This window comes from Populus euphratica, unplaced genomic scaffold (genome assembly GCF_000495115.2).
Source record: "Populus euphratica unplaced genomic scaffold, PopEup_1.0 scaffold4.1, whole genome shotgun sequence".
In the NCBI taxonomy this organism is placed as follows: domain Eukaryota; kingdom Viridiplantae; phylum Streptophyta; class Magnoliopsida; order Malpighiales; family Salicaceae; genus Populus; species Populus euphratica.
In genome coordinates, this window is record NW_011499859.1 from 2,344,550 (window position 1) to 2,361,747 (window position 17,198).

The 17,198-nt window shown below is 33.8% G+C and overlaps 2 protein-coding genes and 1 non-coding gene across 5 annotated transcripts; 2 read left to right on the plus strand and 1 right to left on the minus strand.

The window, feature by feature from the left end:
• The first annotated feature begins 1,838 nt into the window (after positions 1 to 1,838).
• LOC105124386 (tubulin beta chain-like) lies at positions 1,839 to 3,697 on the plus strand. Its single transcript, XM_011024398.1, has 3 exons — positions 1,839 to 2,331; positions 2,448 to 2,717; positions 2,796 to 3,697. Exons 1-3 carry the CDS (start codon positions 1,938 to 1,940, stop codon positions 3,464 to 3,466), a joined length of 1,335 nt encoding a protein of 444 aa, XP_011022700.1. The 5' UTR covers positions 1,839 to 1,937; the 3' UTR covers positions 3,467 to 3,697.
• Positions 3,698 to 4,104: 407 nt separating this feature from the next.
• Positions 4,105 to 4,176, plus strand: TRNAC-GCA (transfer RNA cysteine (anticodon GCA)). Its single transcript has one exon. It is a non-coding gene; the product is annotated as a tRNA-Cys (tRNA).
• An 823-nt stretch (positions 4,177 to 4,999) lies between these two features.
• On the minus strand, positions 5,000 to 10,676 carry LOC105124387 (probable serine/threonine-protein kinase At5g41260). 3 transcript variants are annotated; one of them, XM_011024401.1, is made up of 11 exons: positions 10,249 to 10,676; positions 9,432 to 9,701; positions 9,135 to 9,355; positions 8,869 to 9,004; positions 8,325 to 8,458; positions 8,132 to 8,237; positions 7,828 to 7,913; positions 7,291 to 7,479; positions 6,725 to 6,877; positions 6,047 to 6,157; positions 5,000 to 5,771 (listed from the first exon to the last, which is right to left on the minus strand). In XM_011024401.1, the coding sequence occupies exons 2-11, from the start codon at positions 9,511 to 9,513 to the stop codon at positions 5,526 to 5,528; spliced, it is 1,464 nt and encodes a 487-aa protein (XP_011022703.1). In that variant the 5' UTR covers positions 9,514 to 9,701; positions 10,249 to 10,676; the 3' UTR covers positions 5,000 to 5,525. The 3 variants fall into 3 exon arrangements, with proteins under 3 accessions (XP_011022703.1, XP_011022704.1, XP_011022702.1); XM_011024402.1 differs by having other exon boundaries at positions 6,047 to 6,145; positions 9,432 to 10,145; XM_011024400.1 differs by having other exon boundaries at positions 9,432 to 10,145.
• Between the last annotated feature and the right edge of the window lie 6,522 nt (positions 10,677 to 17,198).

Below are 17,198 nucleotides of genomic sequence, written 5' to 3' on the forward strand. Positions count from 1 at the left end.
TTCAAACATTGATGCATGCAAAATAAACTGACAGTGCTCATTTTAAGAATGACGCTGCCTAGCTTCGTCATGCGATAAAAAAGTTTCTGCACTTCAGATACTGTCCCGCATTTCCCCAGCTGTAGATCCTTCAACGCCATGCTCTTCTAGGAGGTGATTAATTCATGGTCATTTTCTTAACCAGGGTTTCCATTCTGTATCGCTGAAATCTTCCGTGACATTGCTGTGTCTCAGGTCACCTCTAATGACCGGACCATGTGGCTGCCCACAGGTACCATGTGCTCCCGATATCCACTAGAGATACCCCACCACGTTAGCATTTTATAGGGTAGCTATCCATGCAATTGTTTTGTTTACTTTCTCCTGTTTTTTAGCTTCCTCTTTATCATATACTTAGATAATTACTTAATGGTATATGCATTTTATCTGTTCGGTGTATGCAACCAAGGCAGAGATTTGGAGGGGGTTATGTCAAGGGCACCTGATTAGATTGAGGGGTGTGAGATTGCTGTGGAGGGAACAGGCCAAACATAACAGGGCGATAATTTAGATGGGGACCGCTCGTTAGCCCTACCACTCTTGATTAGGTGTTGAATGACTCGAGAACGATGCTATAACAGTAGAGTTTTTAGAAGCACTTCTCTGAACATTATCAAATCTTATCTCATGTAAGCTATCGTTTTCCCTATCAATTAGCCTGCAAGTGGAAGTGAGATCTATTAAGCTAATTTGCATGTCTATCACGTCTTTAGGTTTGATGGATTGTATACAAAGCCAGTGGGGGGACATTTACTAATTCACATTTTTTTCTTTTCGCTCATTGTGGTTTTTCCCCTAACCCTTTGCAATGATCTTTGTGTGTTTGTGCATGTGTTTGATAATTTTAAATGCAGTCCAAGCACAGCAACAAACAGGTTGTAGATAGCATCCACATATGATCTCATTGGAAATCATATATCATATTATAGGAGAGGAGGGCTGAGCATAGGATTCCAGCATCAAGAAGCCAGCTAGCCCTCGAGGAGGGGTTCGGAGGAGGGCCAGAAAGAATACTTGTTCAAGAAGAGACAGATTGATGACAGGGAAGCCTCATTCCCTACAATAATTGAAGCTTCTTAGCCCTCACTCCTCTGTGAAACCACTTTAGGTTCTATATCACCAATCAGGCACCTAATTTGATCTTAAATCACCAATGAGATCTTAATCCCTTGTGGTCTAACCACCTTGTTTGTCCGAAGTTCCAACATTACCAAACTACCCTCCCTCGTGTGTTTATCATGTCATTTCTCTTCGAGTGATCAAGTTGTCTGAAAAAATCTCTAAAAATGGACAGGTTTGTGTTGGCCATAGACATTGAACCCCATCTGGAGATGGACTTTGTACAAGGCCTGCCTAGACAATGAGTGATGAGTTAATTTAAGTTAATCAATTTTTTAAAAAAATATTAAAAATAATATTATTTAAAAAAATAAAATTAATTAAATTTTTAACTGGATGAACTAACTACTGGATTGATTTGCTAGGTTAATTATGTTAAATCAAGTTAAATTACACCTGACTTTTAGAGAGAGAGAGAGAGAGAGAGAGGGCAGTTTTGGAAAGTTAATTGACAGATAGAAAATCAAACTGGGAGTGGGGTTGAAGGAAGCCTATAATGCAACTTGTTATTTCCTCGTCGAATCCAGCTCACAACTCATTGTTGGAGTTATTGACATGTTCCCCTCCTAACATGGACACACACACACGATATCATTAAATATTTTCTCAATAATCCTCGCTTTCTGATTGGCAAAAATAATATCAAAGTCACCCTCTTAAAATCCTATCCTTCCTTGCACCTACAAAAGCCCTTCACCTCTCCATTCTCCATCGCTCTCCTCTACTCTTGTTCTCTACATTTCCCTTCTTAACATTACCATTGTTAATTATTAATCCAGATGAGAGAAATCCTCCATATTCAAGCTGGTCAGTGCGGTAACCAGATTGGTGGCAAGTTCTGGGAGGTTGTGTGTGATGAACATGGGATTGATTCAACAGGGAATTACACTGGCAACTCTCACGTTCAACTTGAGAGGGTCAATGTTTACTACAATGAGGCTAGTGGTGGCCGCTATGTGCCTAGGGCTGTCCTAATGGACCTTGAGCCAGGGACCATGGACAGCTTGAGGACTGGTCCCTATGGGAAAATCTTTAGGCCTGACAATTTTGTTTTCGGCCGAAATGGAGCTGGAAATAACTGGGCCAAGGGACATTACACTGAAGGAGCCGAGCTGATTGATTCTGTTCTCGATGTTGTTCGAAAAGAGGCTGAGAATTGTGATTGCTTACAAGGTATAACTTCCACATCCTCGCATTTGTAGGTAAAATTGTGTTCAGTTTAGTCCATGTAATCATTTCTTGGCACATTAACTTTGGTTTCTTGAATTAATTATTGGTGATGTGATCAGGCTTCCAAATCTGTCATTCTTTGGGAGGTGGAACTGGATCAGGAATGGGGACTCTGCTTATATCAAAGATCAGGGAAGAATACCCCGATAGGATGATGTTAACTTTCTCAGTATTTCCCTCTCCTAAGGTTTCTGATACAGTGGTTGAGCCTTACAATGCCACCCTCTCTGTACACCAACTGGTTGAAAATGCTGATGAGTGCATGGTCCTTGACAACGAAGCTCTCTACGATATCTGCTTTCGTACTCTCAAGCTCACCAATCCAAGCTGTAAGTCTACGCCCCAATTGTGCTCTGATATAACATATTGTTGAGACTCTAATATCAATGTATGCGTATGTGTTACAGTTGGTGACCTTAACCATCTTATCTCAACAACCATGAGTGGAGTGACATGTTGCCTTCGATTCCCTGGTCAATTGAACTCCGATCTTCGAAAGCTGGCCGTGAACCTAATCCCCTTCCCGCGTCTCCATTTCTTCATGGTTGGTTTTGCACCATTAACATCCCGCGGCTCGCAACAGTACCGAGCCTTAACCATCCCTGAGCTGACACAACAAATGTGGGATACTAAAAACATGATGTGTGCAGCTGACCCTCGGCATGGTAGGTACTTAACTGCCTCAGCTATGTTCCGAGGCAAAATGAGTACCAAGGAAGTTGATGAACAAATGATAAATGTGCAAAACAAGAACTCATCATATTTTGTTGAGTGGATTCCTAATAATGTAAAGTCAAGTGTTTGTGACATTCCACCAACTGGGCTAGCAATGTCATCAACATTCATGGGAAATTCCACCTCTATTCAGGAAATGTTTAGACGTGTTTCGGAACAATTTACAGTCATGTTTAGGAGAAAGGCATTTTTGCATTGGTACACTGGGGAAGGAATGGATGAAATGGAGTTTACTGAGGCGGAAAGTAACATGAATGATTTGGTTTCTGAGTATCAACAATATCAAGATGCCGCTGCGGATAACGACGAGGAGTATGATGAAGAAGAGACAATGGAGAACTAAAAGGCTATTTGATCAGGTTGTTGTTTGGCAATGGTTATGGCTGTAATAAGGATGTTTTCTTTTCTTTTCTTTTTTAACGGAGTTAATTTATGTTTATTGTTCTGGTGGTCAATCATGAGGTCATGTTTGAATAATTGTGATATTGTGAATATTACTTTGTATAATTGTTGAGTAAAAAATTGTATTGTTGCTTCTTCTTCTTCTTTAATATGGATTGGTTATCATTTGCTATTAGTAATTTTTATTTATATAATATTACTATTATCGAAATCATCTTTTCAAAAAATCTCAACTCTAATAATAATAATTTGAGGAGAAATTTTAAATATAATCATTATTTCATTCTCTTTAAAATTTAAAAAATACATAGAAATCATTAATTTTCAAATGAAAGACGTATTCATGTATAATTTTATAATGATATTATAAGTTTATTTCATGTTGCGGTTGAATTGTTTTTATTATTTTAATATGATATTAAAATAAAAAATTATTTTAATATATTTTTTTTATAAAAACAGTTTGAATCTTAATCTCTATTGTAATCTAAACAGACACGAAGGGCCGTCTACTCTTCAAGGGAAAAATTAAAGCAAATATTAAAGTTAAATATTAGTATTAAATTACAACAGCACCTTGGGTTCATAGCTCAGTGGTAGAGCATTTGACTGCAGATCAAGAGGTCACCGGTTCGAACCCGGTTGGGCCCTCTTTTAGTATTCCTGACATTTTCTTTTTCTAAGCTTCCTTTGCATCGGTTTTATCTCTCTCAACAGATGAACAATTATCAGACCACTTTAACCCAAATTCACCCCATACACACAGGAGGAGGTGAGCCCGGGAGAAGGTCGGCTCCCGAGTCACCAACTTTTCTTATGGCCAATCAGGGTTCCTAGTCTGCTATTCTTTTTTGGGCCACGGATAACTAGTCTGGTGTTAACCCGACCGGGCTATTGCAATGTGATACACCTCCTCCTCCTCCCATGACACAACGAGGAAAACACGGGCGGGGAAGATGACGGCTAATGTTTTCATGGCGCAAAAGTTCTTTCAATATTATTAAAAAGGGAGACACCAGTCTCAAATAACCAAAAAAAATAAAAACGTCGGCATCAAGAGTGACTTTTCGTCGAGCAGCAAAATTAATGTTGAAACTAATAATGTCATATTAGATCAGCTAAGATTTCAAGGGCCGGTGCTGAAATTAAAGGGGACAAGTGGACATGGAATCGAGGTTAGGCTGATGACGAGAATGGTGTTTATCAAGCATTGACGCTGTTGCTTCATGCACATTTGACATATTAATTTTTTTATTTCTTAAAATTTATTTTTAAAATCAATATATCAAATCAATTTATCTAAAAAAACAAGTGAATGATGCTATCCTCTGCTGCTCATTTGACAGACTTTTATTACTGCTCCTGGGAATTTTGCAGGGCTTCGTGACCAATTCAAATACTCTACCTGCACCAAAAATGCAAGCTTGCGCTTGCACTTGCACAACGAAAATCCCACCGACACAATAAAAAGACATGGCTGAAAAGCAAAAATATTTGATTAAAAAACTTAACATAAATGAACACCAATACCACCTCTGCTTATGCAGCCACAACCAATGACACTGTACATAAATTACATGGATTGCCATAACATTTTCTATTCACCCTCCAAAAGCAATTTGAAACAGCAGTTGATTCCCTCTACAAACATGTAATCTGTCTCAAGAATGTCTTAATTATTCCTCAAGATTTCTGTATTGGAAATGGTCAGCAGCAGAAGCAAGAGTATCCTTCATATCTGCATGAGTGACTAATATGGCAAACACCCAGCAAACTGACCAAACCTAACCCATCAAATAATGTTCCAAAATAATTCTTCAAGATGACAACCAATCAAAGCATGCAGAAGATTGAGGCAATTTACAGCCATTTTTTTTTGCTGTGAGGTCAAAACTCAAACAAGCCCTGGATCGTCCCGACTTGAAATTAAGCTTGTGTTCACCATTGGTGTTCGACTTAAGGAAAAGAAGAGATTTACTTTGACCCTTGTCCTTGTACTATCAGGCATTTGTGCTCCTTTTATTTTCTAGAGTTGATCCCTCTTTTAGAGCCGCTTGTGCTTCGTTCTCCCTTCCCAGCACAAAAAGAGCTACTGCTTGTAAATAAGATGCAATATGCCAAATAGGGGATATTGCCTGGGCTTGCAGTGCATCATTTAGGGCCTCCTGGGGCAAGTTGGTCATGAGGTAGGATAGACTTCGGCGTGCATGAACGGTTGGGGAAACCATGTTTCCAACATCAATGAACTGCAAATTGATAAACTGTGAGCCCAATTTGGAAATTTTGATGATAACCAATAAAACAATTTGGAACATTTGATTGGATACAGATATACATTAACCCTACAAAAGAATCCTAACATTAAGATCTCATTGTTCTGTAATAAAAGACTTCTTTTCTAATTTACAATTAAATTCGCTGACACCCCCTATACTTGTTTTCTCCACTTTAATAAAATCACTTATTTAATTCACTTCAACCAATCTCAAAGGTTATTAAGAAAAAACAGAAACAAATTAACCTGGGAATAGAATTCAGTGGCAGCTATAAAATCTTTGTGCTGGAAAGCAACGTCTCCCTTCTTCGTATTTAATGTTTCCTGCTTCTGGTTGGTCCGCATCTGGAATGAGACAGATCATAGGAAGCAATGTTACAGCTGAACCAGTCACGCACATGTAAGACATCAATGACATGCATCAAATAAAGGAGATGAAAACACAGCATGAGTACACTCGGTGGGAGTAAAGAATCAAATAAGTTTTCCCTAGCATCACATAAAACCAATAGGGAAAAGGTGGCAAAAAATATACAAACATGAGCACACAAATGCATAGACACTAAATAAATAAATGCTAATGGGGAAGCTGTGAGCATCAAGCCAATAACAAGAACCAATCAAGAAATATCAAGACCCAGTACATCCTTGTAACATTGCCATGCTAAAATCAGAAGTATTCAAATGTTACGGTCAAAATGATGCTAGTGTAGCAAAACCTTGAAGAAGCTAAAATGATTTGTCAATTTCTTAATTTTTAATTCCATGGATTTAGCATAGCAAAAGTGAAAATCAATATTTTCCTTGGCAGAACTATAGGAAAAACCATGATGTGACACAACAAAAACCAGAATCTTTGATAAATGCCCAGATGATTGCATTAATAGCATTCCACTGTTCCATTTTACTATATCAGAAACAAACCTCAGTAGCTGTACCCTTGTCATCTTCATACCCAAGCTTTTCTAAAATCTCATATATGGCAGTCAAATCAATTCTTAAACAAGCCTCGCCAAGTGGTGAAAGAGGTAATGCTGCAGCACCATCTTGTATCCCCATCAATTCATGAGAAGGAACCTGCAAAACAGTTTACTAAATAATTCCTTTGAAGCATAGAGTGATTCAAACCTTTTAATTCTCACCAGGAAGACAAAAGCGTATGGCCTCTTATAGTTTGTAAAATTTCCATGAGATCAGCACCAAAACTCAAAGCAATAGGTCAGAAAACAGACGTTCCAAAAAAAGTGTTAATAGGAACACCAAAGCAAATCTGAAAAGAACTGCTTGTTTTGACCAAATACCATATTTCCAGATATCAGGTCATGTAATTGAATACTCATTTATGACTAAGAAATTTGCTCATTTTATTTTATTTTTAATTGCTTTGAGTAAAATGAAGTTGCTGTATGTGGTAGGATTTGTTTGAGAAACTCAAGGGCTTAAAAAGAATAAATTCCCAGATACTTGAGAGTAAGTGAATAGCAACCAACCTCGGTATCCTTCTGAAGAGGAATCAAAGCAGCAACTAAAGACTTTGAATTTGGTCGCTCCCGGGGCTCATATTGTAAACAATGTGAAGCTAACTGCACCAACTCAGTTCCATCATCATTTGTAAACTGGCCTTCCAAGCAAGAATCTGTCAGCATTTGAATATTTCTGTCCCTTATTAAGTCCAGTGCCTGAAATAAGTTTTGAACCAAAATATTAGATGCCATTTATGTGATATTCCAATTGTTGTAATGGATAAAGAAAACACAGTTAAAATAAATTTTACTTTATTGTTCAAATATTTCAGGAATGTACGGAAATCTATTAAGAAAAAAAAAATGAATGACAGAATAACTATGTCTAGTCGCTACAGCCACAGCTTTTATCCCAGGAAACGTCCCAGATTATCTTGTGATTCCAGTGAGAAGATGGAGCTTTTGGGATGCACAGCATAATAAATGAAGAAATTTACAATAAAACTCACTAGCAGATGCTTGATATTTCAGTATCAAAATAATCCTATTGAGGATGGAACTTACATGGCTGGGAGGAATATGTTTCCCACTAAGAAGGTCCAACAAAAGGGTGCCAAAGCTATAAATTACACTTTCTGGTGTTACCCTTCCTACAGAATGAATGAGTAATTTAAGTTATAAAGGAGATAAAATAATCAAGAAACCATGATCATGATAGCTGATTAGGCAAATATTCAACTAGCATAAATCATGTTAAGAACTTTAATAGGATTAAATTGAAACAACAATTCCACATGCCATGAGTACAAAGATCAGGGTGAAGGTTAGATGAGCAACAACATTTTGCTTGTTTCAGAGAATTAGATACCCGTCCTCAGATACTCAGGAGGAGTAAATGCCAAGTTTGTACTGTAACTTTTTCCATCTCTCCTGTTCTTCATCAGGCCAAAGCATGAAAGTCTAGGGTTGCCCTCCTAATAAATAGAATGATAAGATGAACAAGAACTCTGTTAAATCCTAACATTGATACGGAACACATTAAAAGATAATGACATACTTACATCATCAAAGACAATTCTATACGCATTCAGATCATGGTACAGAGCACGTCCCTTGCTGGTACAATATTCTAGAGCTTGCGCAAGATGTAGAGCCACTCTAAGTCGCATTGCCCATTTCATTGGTTGTGTTTCCCCTGAAGAAACCATCGAGCCAGTATTGATTTGTAAGGGGAAAAAAAAAGAGAAATTAAACAACAAGGCTGCTCCCTGGTATTGTTGATAGGTGTATTAATTCCAAACACACAGCTAGGAGCTCAAGAAACAGTAATGGTGACAAAAACAAGAGCAAATCTTTTGCGTTGCAAAATCTGTAACAGTAGAAAAATTACTGTTTGTAACCAGGAATAATGATATACCAGAAAGGTGCTGCGTTTCCTCCATAATCTACTACATGCACACACAAAGAGACATAAATTTCCAATAATAGGTATACTAATTGCAAAATATGAAAGGACAAATAATGCGAGCTTGAAAATAGAAGAAAGAAGCTGACAATATCCACTAGATGCTAAAGCAAATGAAAGGGCACCAGAGACAGACTTACAATGGAATAAGTGTTTGGCTAATGTATCATTGGGCATAAACTCTGCAACAAGTAACCTCTCATCCCCTTCACCACAACAGCCAAGTAAATTTGCCAACCTATGGTTCCGGAGCTGACCGACAGCTCTTGCTTCTTCCTAAATTCATAGAACATTGCAGTTAAGGGACAGCATTATCATGCTAGTGGCAGTTGTATACAGTAGATGGAAAAGGCATGACTTCTGCGAACATGGTATTTGGTAAAGAGAAACAATATGCTTCACTTACCAAAAACTGCCTGGCATCAGGCCAAGCTGATCTATTAAACCGTTTCACAGCAACCCTCCTCTGATTCTCAAGCTTCCCCTTATAAACCACATTTGGAGCCTTTTCCCCATGTTCAGAAACTATATTTTCTACAGAAAACCCTGATGTCGCCATCCTTAGGGTTTCGATGTTGTATTCACGAAATGCAGGCAAATCGTCAAGTTCACTCTTCTCTTCATTAACTACAAAGACCGAACAAAACAATCATCAAAATGACACCAAATAAATAAACTAACAAGAACCACCCATTTCACTTACCCTCATTGCTGTCCTCGGGAACTGATCCATTATAGCCAGAGCTCCAACAACACTTAGTAAGCTTTGAACACTTGCAGCCCATCCCAAAACCACAATTTGAAAGCAAAGGACTAATTAAATCAAATCTTCAAGGCCCAATTTTTCTCTAGCTCAAACATTCCATTATCTTCAGTAGACTTAGCCTTTCTTCAAATTTTACAATATCTCAATGGCAATCGTATCGTGTGTATATATATATATATACATAAAAAATAAAAACTGCAATCCTCACTGCAATAAGAATAGAAAAATTTGCCCTCAAATACTTCTTTTTAGAAGGACCCAATTAACCGATGGCAATAACAGTACTATTCAAACATTTGATTCTACAACAACCCAAAGCTACAAAAATCAAAATAAGAATCTTGTATTGTCACATCATCAGTTCTCTAAATAAATATATAAAAAGAGCAAATCCTAATACTTATAAAAAAAACATCATTTTCTTCAACCACAAACTCTTCTTTTCCCTATGAATCTAAACTCCCACAAAAGTTATGCAAAAAGGAAAGCAAAAAAGAGCGATTTCTAGATGCTGATTTATTTCTTTTTCCTATGCTATCTGAACAACCAAACAAAGGAAATCATCAAAAAAAAGAGGAAAGAAAAACCCTTTAGTACACCAACAATCAAGCCAACAAAACTTCACCTCTCACTTACTCACCCTCTCTATCCCTGCATCAGCTAAGGTGGTTCACTTTATTACAAAAAAAAAAAATCAAACCCACAAAACCACACAAAAAACACAAGAAAGAGAACAAAAGAGAGTGTCTTGAACCTGAATAGAGGGAAGTGAAGAGAAGACTTGAGCTTTAACAAATTTTAAGAGAAAACAAAACAAGATGGGGGTCTTTTTATTACAAGGTTTATGTGTGTTTTTTGTAGTTTGTGTTTGGCAATGCAAGAAAATAGATGGAACTTAGCTTTTTGTGAAGTTGGGTTTTAATGTTTTTTTGAGTTTCTGAATCCGAGAGAGATCCTTCAGTTAGTTCCTTTCTTTCTTTCTTTCTTTCTTTCTATGCAAGAGAATAAGAATTTTGAGGGCTTTGAGATTTGGATTAATATATCAAATTTTTATTTAAGACAACTACATGCTTAGTTTAGTATATATTTATAGGGAGAGGGAAGGGGGGGTATAGAGATATGTGTGAAAGCCTGAGAGGTTTCTCTGTCTTTGCTGGGTGTTTTTGGATGTGTTATTGTCTTGTCTTGTTTTTATTATCTATGTATATTTTTTTTTCTTAATTTCCACCGACATGGCACTCACTTTTCTCATTTTTCTACGAGCAAGCTCCCATTATCGATCTGCCCACCTGTACTGTTTAATTGGATCAGCTACAGGAGATCATCTATTCAGATTTTGGAAATAATAAACTTGTAAGAAATTCACAAGGTTTTGTTGAGAGAAATCACTTTTAACTATGGTTCCTTGCACACTCTCTAACATGTTGGGTTGTTAAGTTGCTAGGTTACGGAAAAAGAGAGACAGAGAAATACCAGTTTTGGGGGGGGAATAGTTTCTGTTTCCCATCAACTATAAAAGGGGGACTTGTCTCAAAACATCACTAACATGGACCTTGAACAAAAGAGATACGGCCATTCCTTTTTTTGTTATCCTTTTGTTTTTTTGTTTTTATCGTTTGTTTGATGATTCATTTATGATATGTAATTACTATAATTGTTATAACTTTTTTTAGTGGAGGGGTGTTTGTGATGGTTTTAATATCTGTTTTTTTAATTTTTTTTAAAAAATATATCAAAATAATTATTTTTATTTTTTAAAATTTATTTTTAATATCCGTATATCAAAACAATTTAAAAATATCAAAAAAATTATTTAAAAAATTTCTAATCTTTAAAAACTCTAATTGAAATGTAGGGTAGATACCCCTAAATCCCGTAATAAATTCAATTCAATTGATAATCTATTATATTTTATATGTTTTGAATAGAATATTAAACTATATAATTAAATTTAATTACTCTCTTTAGTATATATGTGAAAATGAATTAAATTAAACAATTTTTATATAAAATATAAGACCCTTATATTTATTTAAAATGACATAAATTATAAATGTTTTAAATAAGATATAAATAAATATATCTCATATAATTGTTTATTAAACATTTATTGAAAAAAAATAAAAAATATATATATTTGCACCCTTTCACCCATCCATGCATTACTAAAAAAAAAAAAACTCATCATCCACACATAATTGGCTGAAAAAAACCAAAAAAGAAGGAAAGATTCCAGCAAAAACAAAAGAAAGAAAAGAGGAAGGGAGAGATTAATAACATACTTCATGATAACAATGGATAGATGACAATTAGAGAAATTAGTGATATTGTACTCCCAAGGATTTTCTGAAAGAAAAGAGAGAGGTTTATACCAGAGACAAAGAATAATAGAGTTTATGTTACCATGTAAGTATTTTTTATAAAAAAATAAATTCACAGGAAATTATTTTAGCAAATAAGATGGTATCTCATCTTATTCACCTTCAAACCTCTTTTTATAAACTTATTTATAAAATGAATTCCATTTGAAACTCAATCTAATATCTTAAAAGAGTTACAAATGTAAGAATTTATTTAACTCTTAATTGAATTCAATTCATGGAAGAAGTATACTACATGTATCCCGGCTAATGTTGCTAAATGCGGTTTTCTGAACTAATAACTAGGTTGCTTGTGCTTGTCAACGAAATGAGTTAATCATGGAGAAAAACTTAATGATCATCATCCTAAATGTGTCATCTCCTCTCTATGAATCCATAGCAAATGGCAAAGCTTTCATAATCACTGCAGCAGCAGATGGGGTCCAAATTATCAGATTGCCATGATTGAAGAAACAAGAGGGCTCTGTATTCTGGACTTCCTCATGGATGCTATTCAAATATAGCACCACTTTTGAGCCCTGGTTTTGTCCTTTAATTTTTAAATTGAACTCCAAATACTAAAATTGCTTCTTACAGTAATTTTAGGTGTCGTCGTCATCCGAGCTTCGAGAATTATCAGCAATGGTACAAGAGATAAAGATGGGCAGTAACGAGCACACATGTATAATTGAAGCAACATGAATACTTCACTTCGCACTGGGGGTGCTTCATGGTGTATGTGTCCTCAATATTTATACATGTGAAAGTCATTTACACCAGTAGGAGGTCTAGAAATGGAACATTCTAAAGTGGATATTTAACTCTTTAGGTTGCTTTGGGAGTCAATAATGCTTCCGCAGCCAACTTTTCTTTATAAAAGTAAGGTATTGATATAAGAATAGTATTGATCATACCCCAAAGACTTTCCAAGATCAATTTTCAAACCTTTCAGCCATTGAATCTATATAAGTTATCCATTATTTAATAAATGGGATTTTTTTAAAATAATTTTAAAAAGAAGATGGATGCACCAGAGAGGGGGTGGGGGGGTGGGGGGTGGGTTGCTTACCTCAACTTAATTGTAAATGCATTTGCCATGAGATTACTTACCCGATTAATCACAGATGTTGACAGGGAGGTGGATCCCTGCCTAAATTGTTCAATTTTCATTTTATTAAAGCATTGAGTACCGACAAACATGTTCATGAGAAAGCTTTTTCCCAAATCACCCTTGATTAAGGATTTGGATTAGGACAGCATCATCCTAATTCCGAGAAACTCATGGGGCTAGACTTTAACGTGTTTTTAAAAAATTTAAATTTTTTTATTAAAAATATTTTTTTATATTTTTAAATCATTTTAATAGGTTAATACTAAAAATAATTTTTAAAAATATAAAAACATTATTTTAATATATTTATAAATTAAAAACACTTTCAACCGTCACCCATAATCCCAAACAAAAATTAAATTCCATCAACACAAACCCAAACCATAAAAATAATGGATTTAGATTAGGCTAGTTAAAGTTACTAAATTGAAAATTGATGATTCGAACTCAAATTTTTATTTTTTTTCAGAGATTCACCACCCTCAAACCCACTCCATCATCATGGGATCGGGTTAGTTTAGCGCGGGCCATCACATTGGCGGCTTTGGCTAAGGCTAGGTGGTGGGGGAGCTCATCTTCCCCCATTGCAATATATCTAAATTTTATGGCGGAGTCAACTCGTGCTTACCAACTATTTACAAGGTTGATGTTGAGTGTTTAACGCTAACATGACCTTTTTATTACCATGAAACTCATGGAACGGTGTTGAAGCATGCTCATGTCGGAGTTTAACCCATCTAAATGTCTTATTTCACAATTAACAATACCATCATTCACTACTAGAGGTTATTGTTTCATGCAACAATCTCTAAAATAAATTGTATAGTCTATTCGCATCATCGCCCTTAATTTCATCCAAGTTGACGTGATTCATAAGTATAATAGAACACTAAGTAAGTTTTTAAGCTCATTTTACTCACAAACATACATAGAAGAATTATCATTTTTATTTATTAATTTTTATACAGAGTTTTCAAGACAACATTCTCAATATATCTAAGCTAAATTTAGCATAAGAGGTTCCTAAACTATGTAAAAAACTTGTTTTGCCAAGAGATCATGGATCGCCGATCAAGTTATTCGTCTTCAACCCCAAGCTTATAAACCAGTTGTGAAAGGTTCAAAATCCTTCGTTTTCTTAAGACTTCACCAACTACAAAGAAGAAATACTAAAATCCAGTAGCATAAAATTATTGACCCATAACAACGAAATATCTAGCTGTTTAATGTGGATAATATTTGAGTTGAAGTGATTCTAGCTTTGTTTGATATTGTATTTCAAAAATATTTTAAAAAAAATTAAAAAAAAAGTTATTTTGTTTTAAATTAATATATTTTTAATATTTTTAAATTATTTTGATATACTATATCAAAAACTATTTTAAAAAAAATAAAAAAATATTATATTATTATATTTTAAAATAAAAAATACTTTAAAAAAATAATTTCAATTAAACTACCAAACACACACATCTCATCCCCGTGACTATATGCTTTTCTTTTGCAAGTCAATGCAGCATTTTTAATTGGGGTAGATAATTCAAGAATGCGTTATATAAAATATATATTCACTTTGACCAAAAAATTATTAACAAATGTCATTACACGGTTTTTTTTTTTTTTTTTTACTTGACATTATCAACTTCGTAAAGGCCAAGCAAAAGCATCCTATCAAAGGCCAGGCACATAAAAGCATCCTATCAAAGCCGCTTAAGATGAATGGAATCTTGGGTAAAATGAAACCTTTTAAAATACTTAAGAAATATTTTATTATTAGTTTTTATAAATATCTAATAAATGAGGTGTTGAGTAATCTTCATTTTATATTTGGAGTTTTTTTTCAAGTAAAGATAATTTTCATTTTATAAAGTATAATTTATAAATATATCTTATTTATTTTTAAAACTTTTTATTAAATAGTTGTCTTGTACCATTACAGTAGTAGCCCTTATTATAAGACAACAATGCACCCTATCCACCTTATCTTTGTTCGGGTGCTGCATTAAAAAACAAAAAAAAAACAAAAACAAATTATTTATCCATCAAAGTATAGCTGTATAAAACAAATTTAATTAGATCAAATTAATTAATATCAAGAAATATTTAAAAATATAATAACTGTTATTTTTTAAAATACTTTTTATTTATTAATATGTTAAAATAATCTAAATATATAAAAAAAATTTAATTTTTTTAGAAATACAGTTGGGAATTCAATTCCAAAGGGCTCCTAAGTCAGAATCTAGCTAGATGTTGATTTTGAAAAATAAAGAAATAAACAATTTTTTTAAAATGGAATTTGGACTTGGATGGTTCTTTTGTTAAAATGTTCTACGACCTAACCAGTAATGAGAATATTTAATGGGTAAATTCATTGATATAAGAGGGTTGGTTTGTGATTCGGTAACTCAAGATATTAATCATATAAAATCTCATTAAATAATATTTTTGTAAAACTCTTTTGGAAACTATATTGCAAGCAGTTGATATCAAATAAGTATATGGAGTCATAAGTTTGTTGAAACACCTGGAAAACCTAAAACATCACAAGCCTTTCTGGACCAATCTTTTCGCAAGACTGAGAATCTTGCTTGGCACGAACAGGACACACTGATAATCATTAGTTAATCAAACATGAAGGGAATTGACTCTGAAAACAAGATCAAGCCAATCTCAGGAACCCTAATTAAGATGCTTTAACCTCCCACGAGTCCCATCACTATCTCTCTTTTAGTTTCAGCATCATCTTCATTCCAGCTATGTAATCATGCCTAAGTACTGCCATTATCAAAGCTAGCTAGCCGCAAGTTGTTGGGACATTGACCTACCAACTCAATCCCTCCCCCGCACACATAAAAACAAACAAGAATATATGGAGGTGCTAAACGTTTCACTATCCAACTGGAATGTGAATCAAGAAAAGACAAGAGACAAGAGGCTTCAGCCACAAACTTCGTGGCTGCATTTCAAATCTACTGTTGTCTTTGTTTTAAGTTTCTAATTCAAAACCCCGCAAATCTCTGTAGATTTTCTAATTAATTGAAATGTGGATATTGTCGATTTTGTTTACTCACCGAACAGGTTTCATGTGAAATTTTTTTTAAAAAATGTGTAATTAATTTGTTGTTAGTATTGTTTTGTAATAATGTTATTAGTTTAGAAAATACTTGTACGTACAATCTCCCGGTTTTACTTTGCGGGTAGGATTCTAAGCTAGGTTACAAATTATGTACATGTTTTTTTGTATCATGATGATTTTCAATTGGTAATTAAGAAAAATGATGTTTGTATTTTATAAAAAAACATTGAAAATATATATTAAATGATAAATTATAGAAAAAAATTATTAATGTTAATTAACCGCTAAAACCGAGAGTTGATCTCCATTATAAGAAGCAAAGTATAGATACATATGTGAATATTTGATCTCATGATATGATTAAATTTTTAATTTTTTTATTTAATTATGTAGCAATAAAAATAAATATTTGTAAAAAAAAAAATTTTAAAGTTATTTTTTAGTCAAAATTTCTCTTTTCTTAGTTTTTCAATTCATTAAAAATTATGGATTTTATTATTAAAGTTTTTTTAAATTACTGATTAGATTTATTAAAATCAAGATTTGAATCACATAGAAAGAAATGCTGATAGAAACACTTTTATTAAATCAGAATTTAGAACCATACAATATCAAGATATAAAATTAGACTATAGATTTTTGTACGAATAAAAAGTTCTACATAAATAGTATTTTTTTTATATACATTTAATGAATGGTATATTTTGAGATCAATTGTTGCTAGCCATAAATATTATGGTGAAAAAGAAAGATTGATTTTTTTTTATTGGTTCATATATAACAATCTATTCTCATATTAAATCTCTTTTTGATATTTTTTGCCAAGTATTCCTTTTTCTTTTTTACATACACACACAAATATATTATACATGGCTGCATGGTATGGATAAATTGATTGACATGTATATCATATATCGATAACGATTTGTAAGATTTTTATGTAATTATTTTTATAATGATACTGAACATCATTATCCTTGTCAAATTATCATGTAGTGTTAGTTAAATTATAAGAAAAAACTAAAATATTGAGAATAAAATTTAAAGTTATTGTGGATGAAGTTAAAGAGAATGAAAAATAAATGATAGAGAAACCAAAAACATTGAATGACATTGTAATATATAAATGCTTAAATGACCATTGCTTTAAAATT

What these genes read in the sequence shown, in the direction of transcription:
- LOC105124387 (XM_011024401.1), bottom strand. Translation starts at nt 9,513, where the DNA reads ATGGGCTGCAAGTGTTCAAAGCTTACTAAGTGTTGTTGGAGCTCTGGC. An exon ending in AACATATTCCTCCCAGCCAT is followed by an intron (nt 7,480 to 7,827) that starts GTAAGTTCCATC and finishes AACTTATTTCAG; the next exon opens with GCACTGGACTTAATAAGGGA. An exon ending in CTCTTCAGAAGGATACCGAG is followed by an intron (nt 6,878 to 7,290) that starts GTTGGTTGCTAT and finishes ACTGTTTTGCAG; the next exon opens with GTTCCTTCTCATGAATTGAT.
- LOC105124386 (XM_011024398.1), top strand. Translation starts at nt 1,938, where the DNA reads ATGAGAGAAATCCTCCATATTCAAGCTGGTCAGTGCGGTAACCAGATT. An exon ending in GAATTGTGATTGCTTACAAG is followed by an intron (nt 2,332 to 2,447) that starts GTATAACTTCCA and finishes TGATGTGATCAG; the next exon opens with GCTTCCAAATCTGTCATTCT. An exon ending in CAAGCTCACCAATCCAAGCT is followed by an intron (nt 2,718 to 2,795) that starts GTAAGTCTACGC and finishes TATGTGTTACAG; the next exon opens with TTGGTGACCTTAACCATCTT.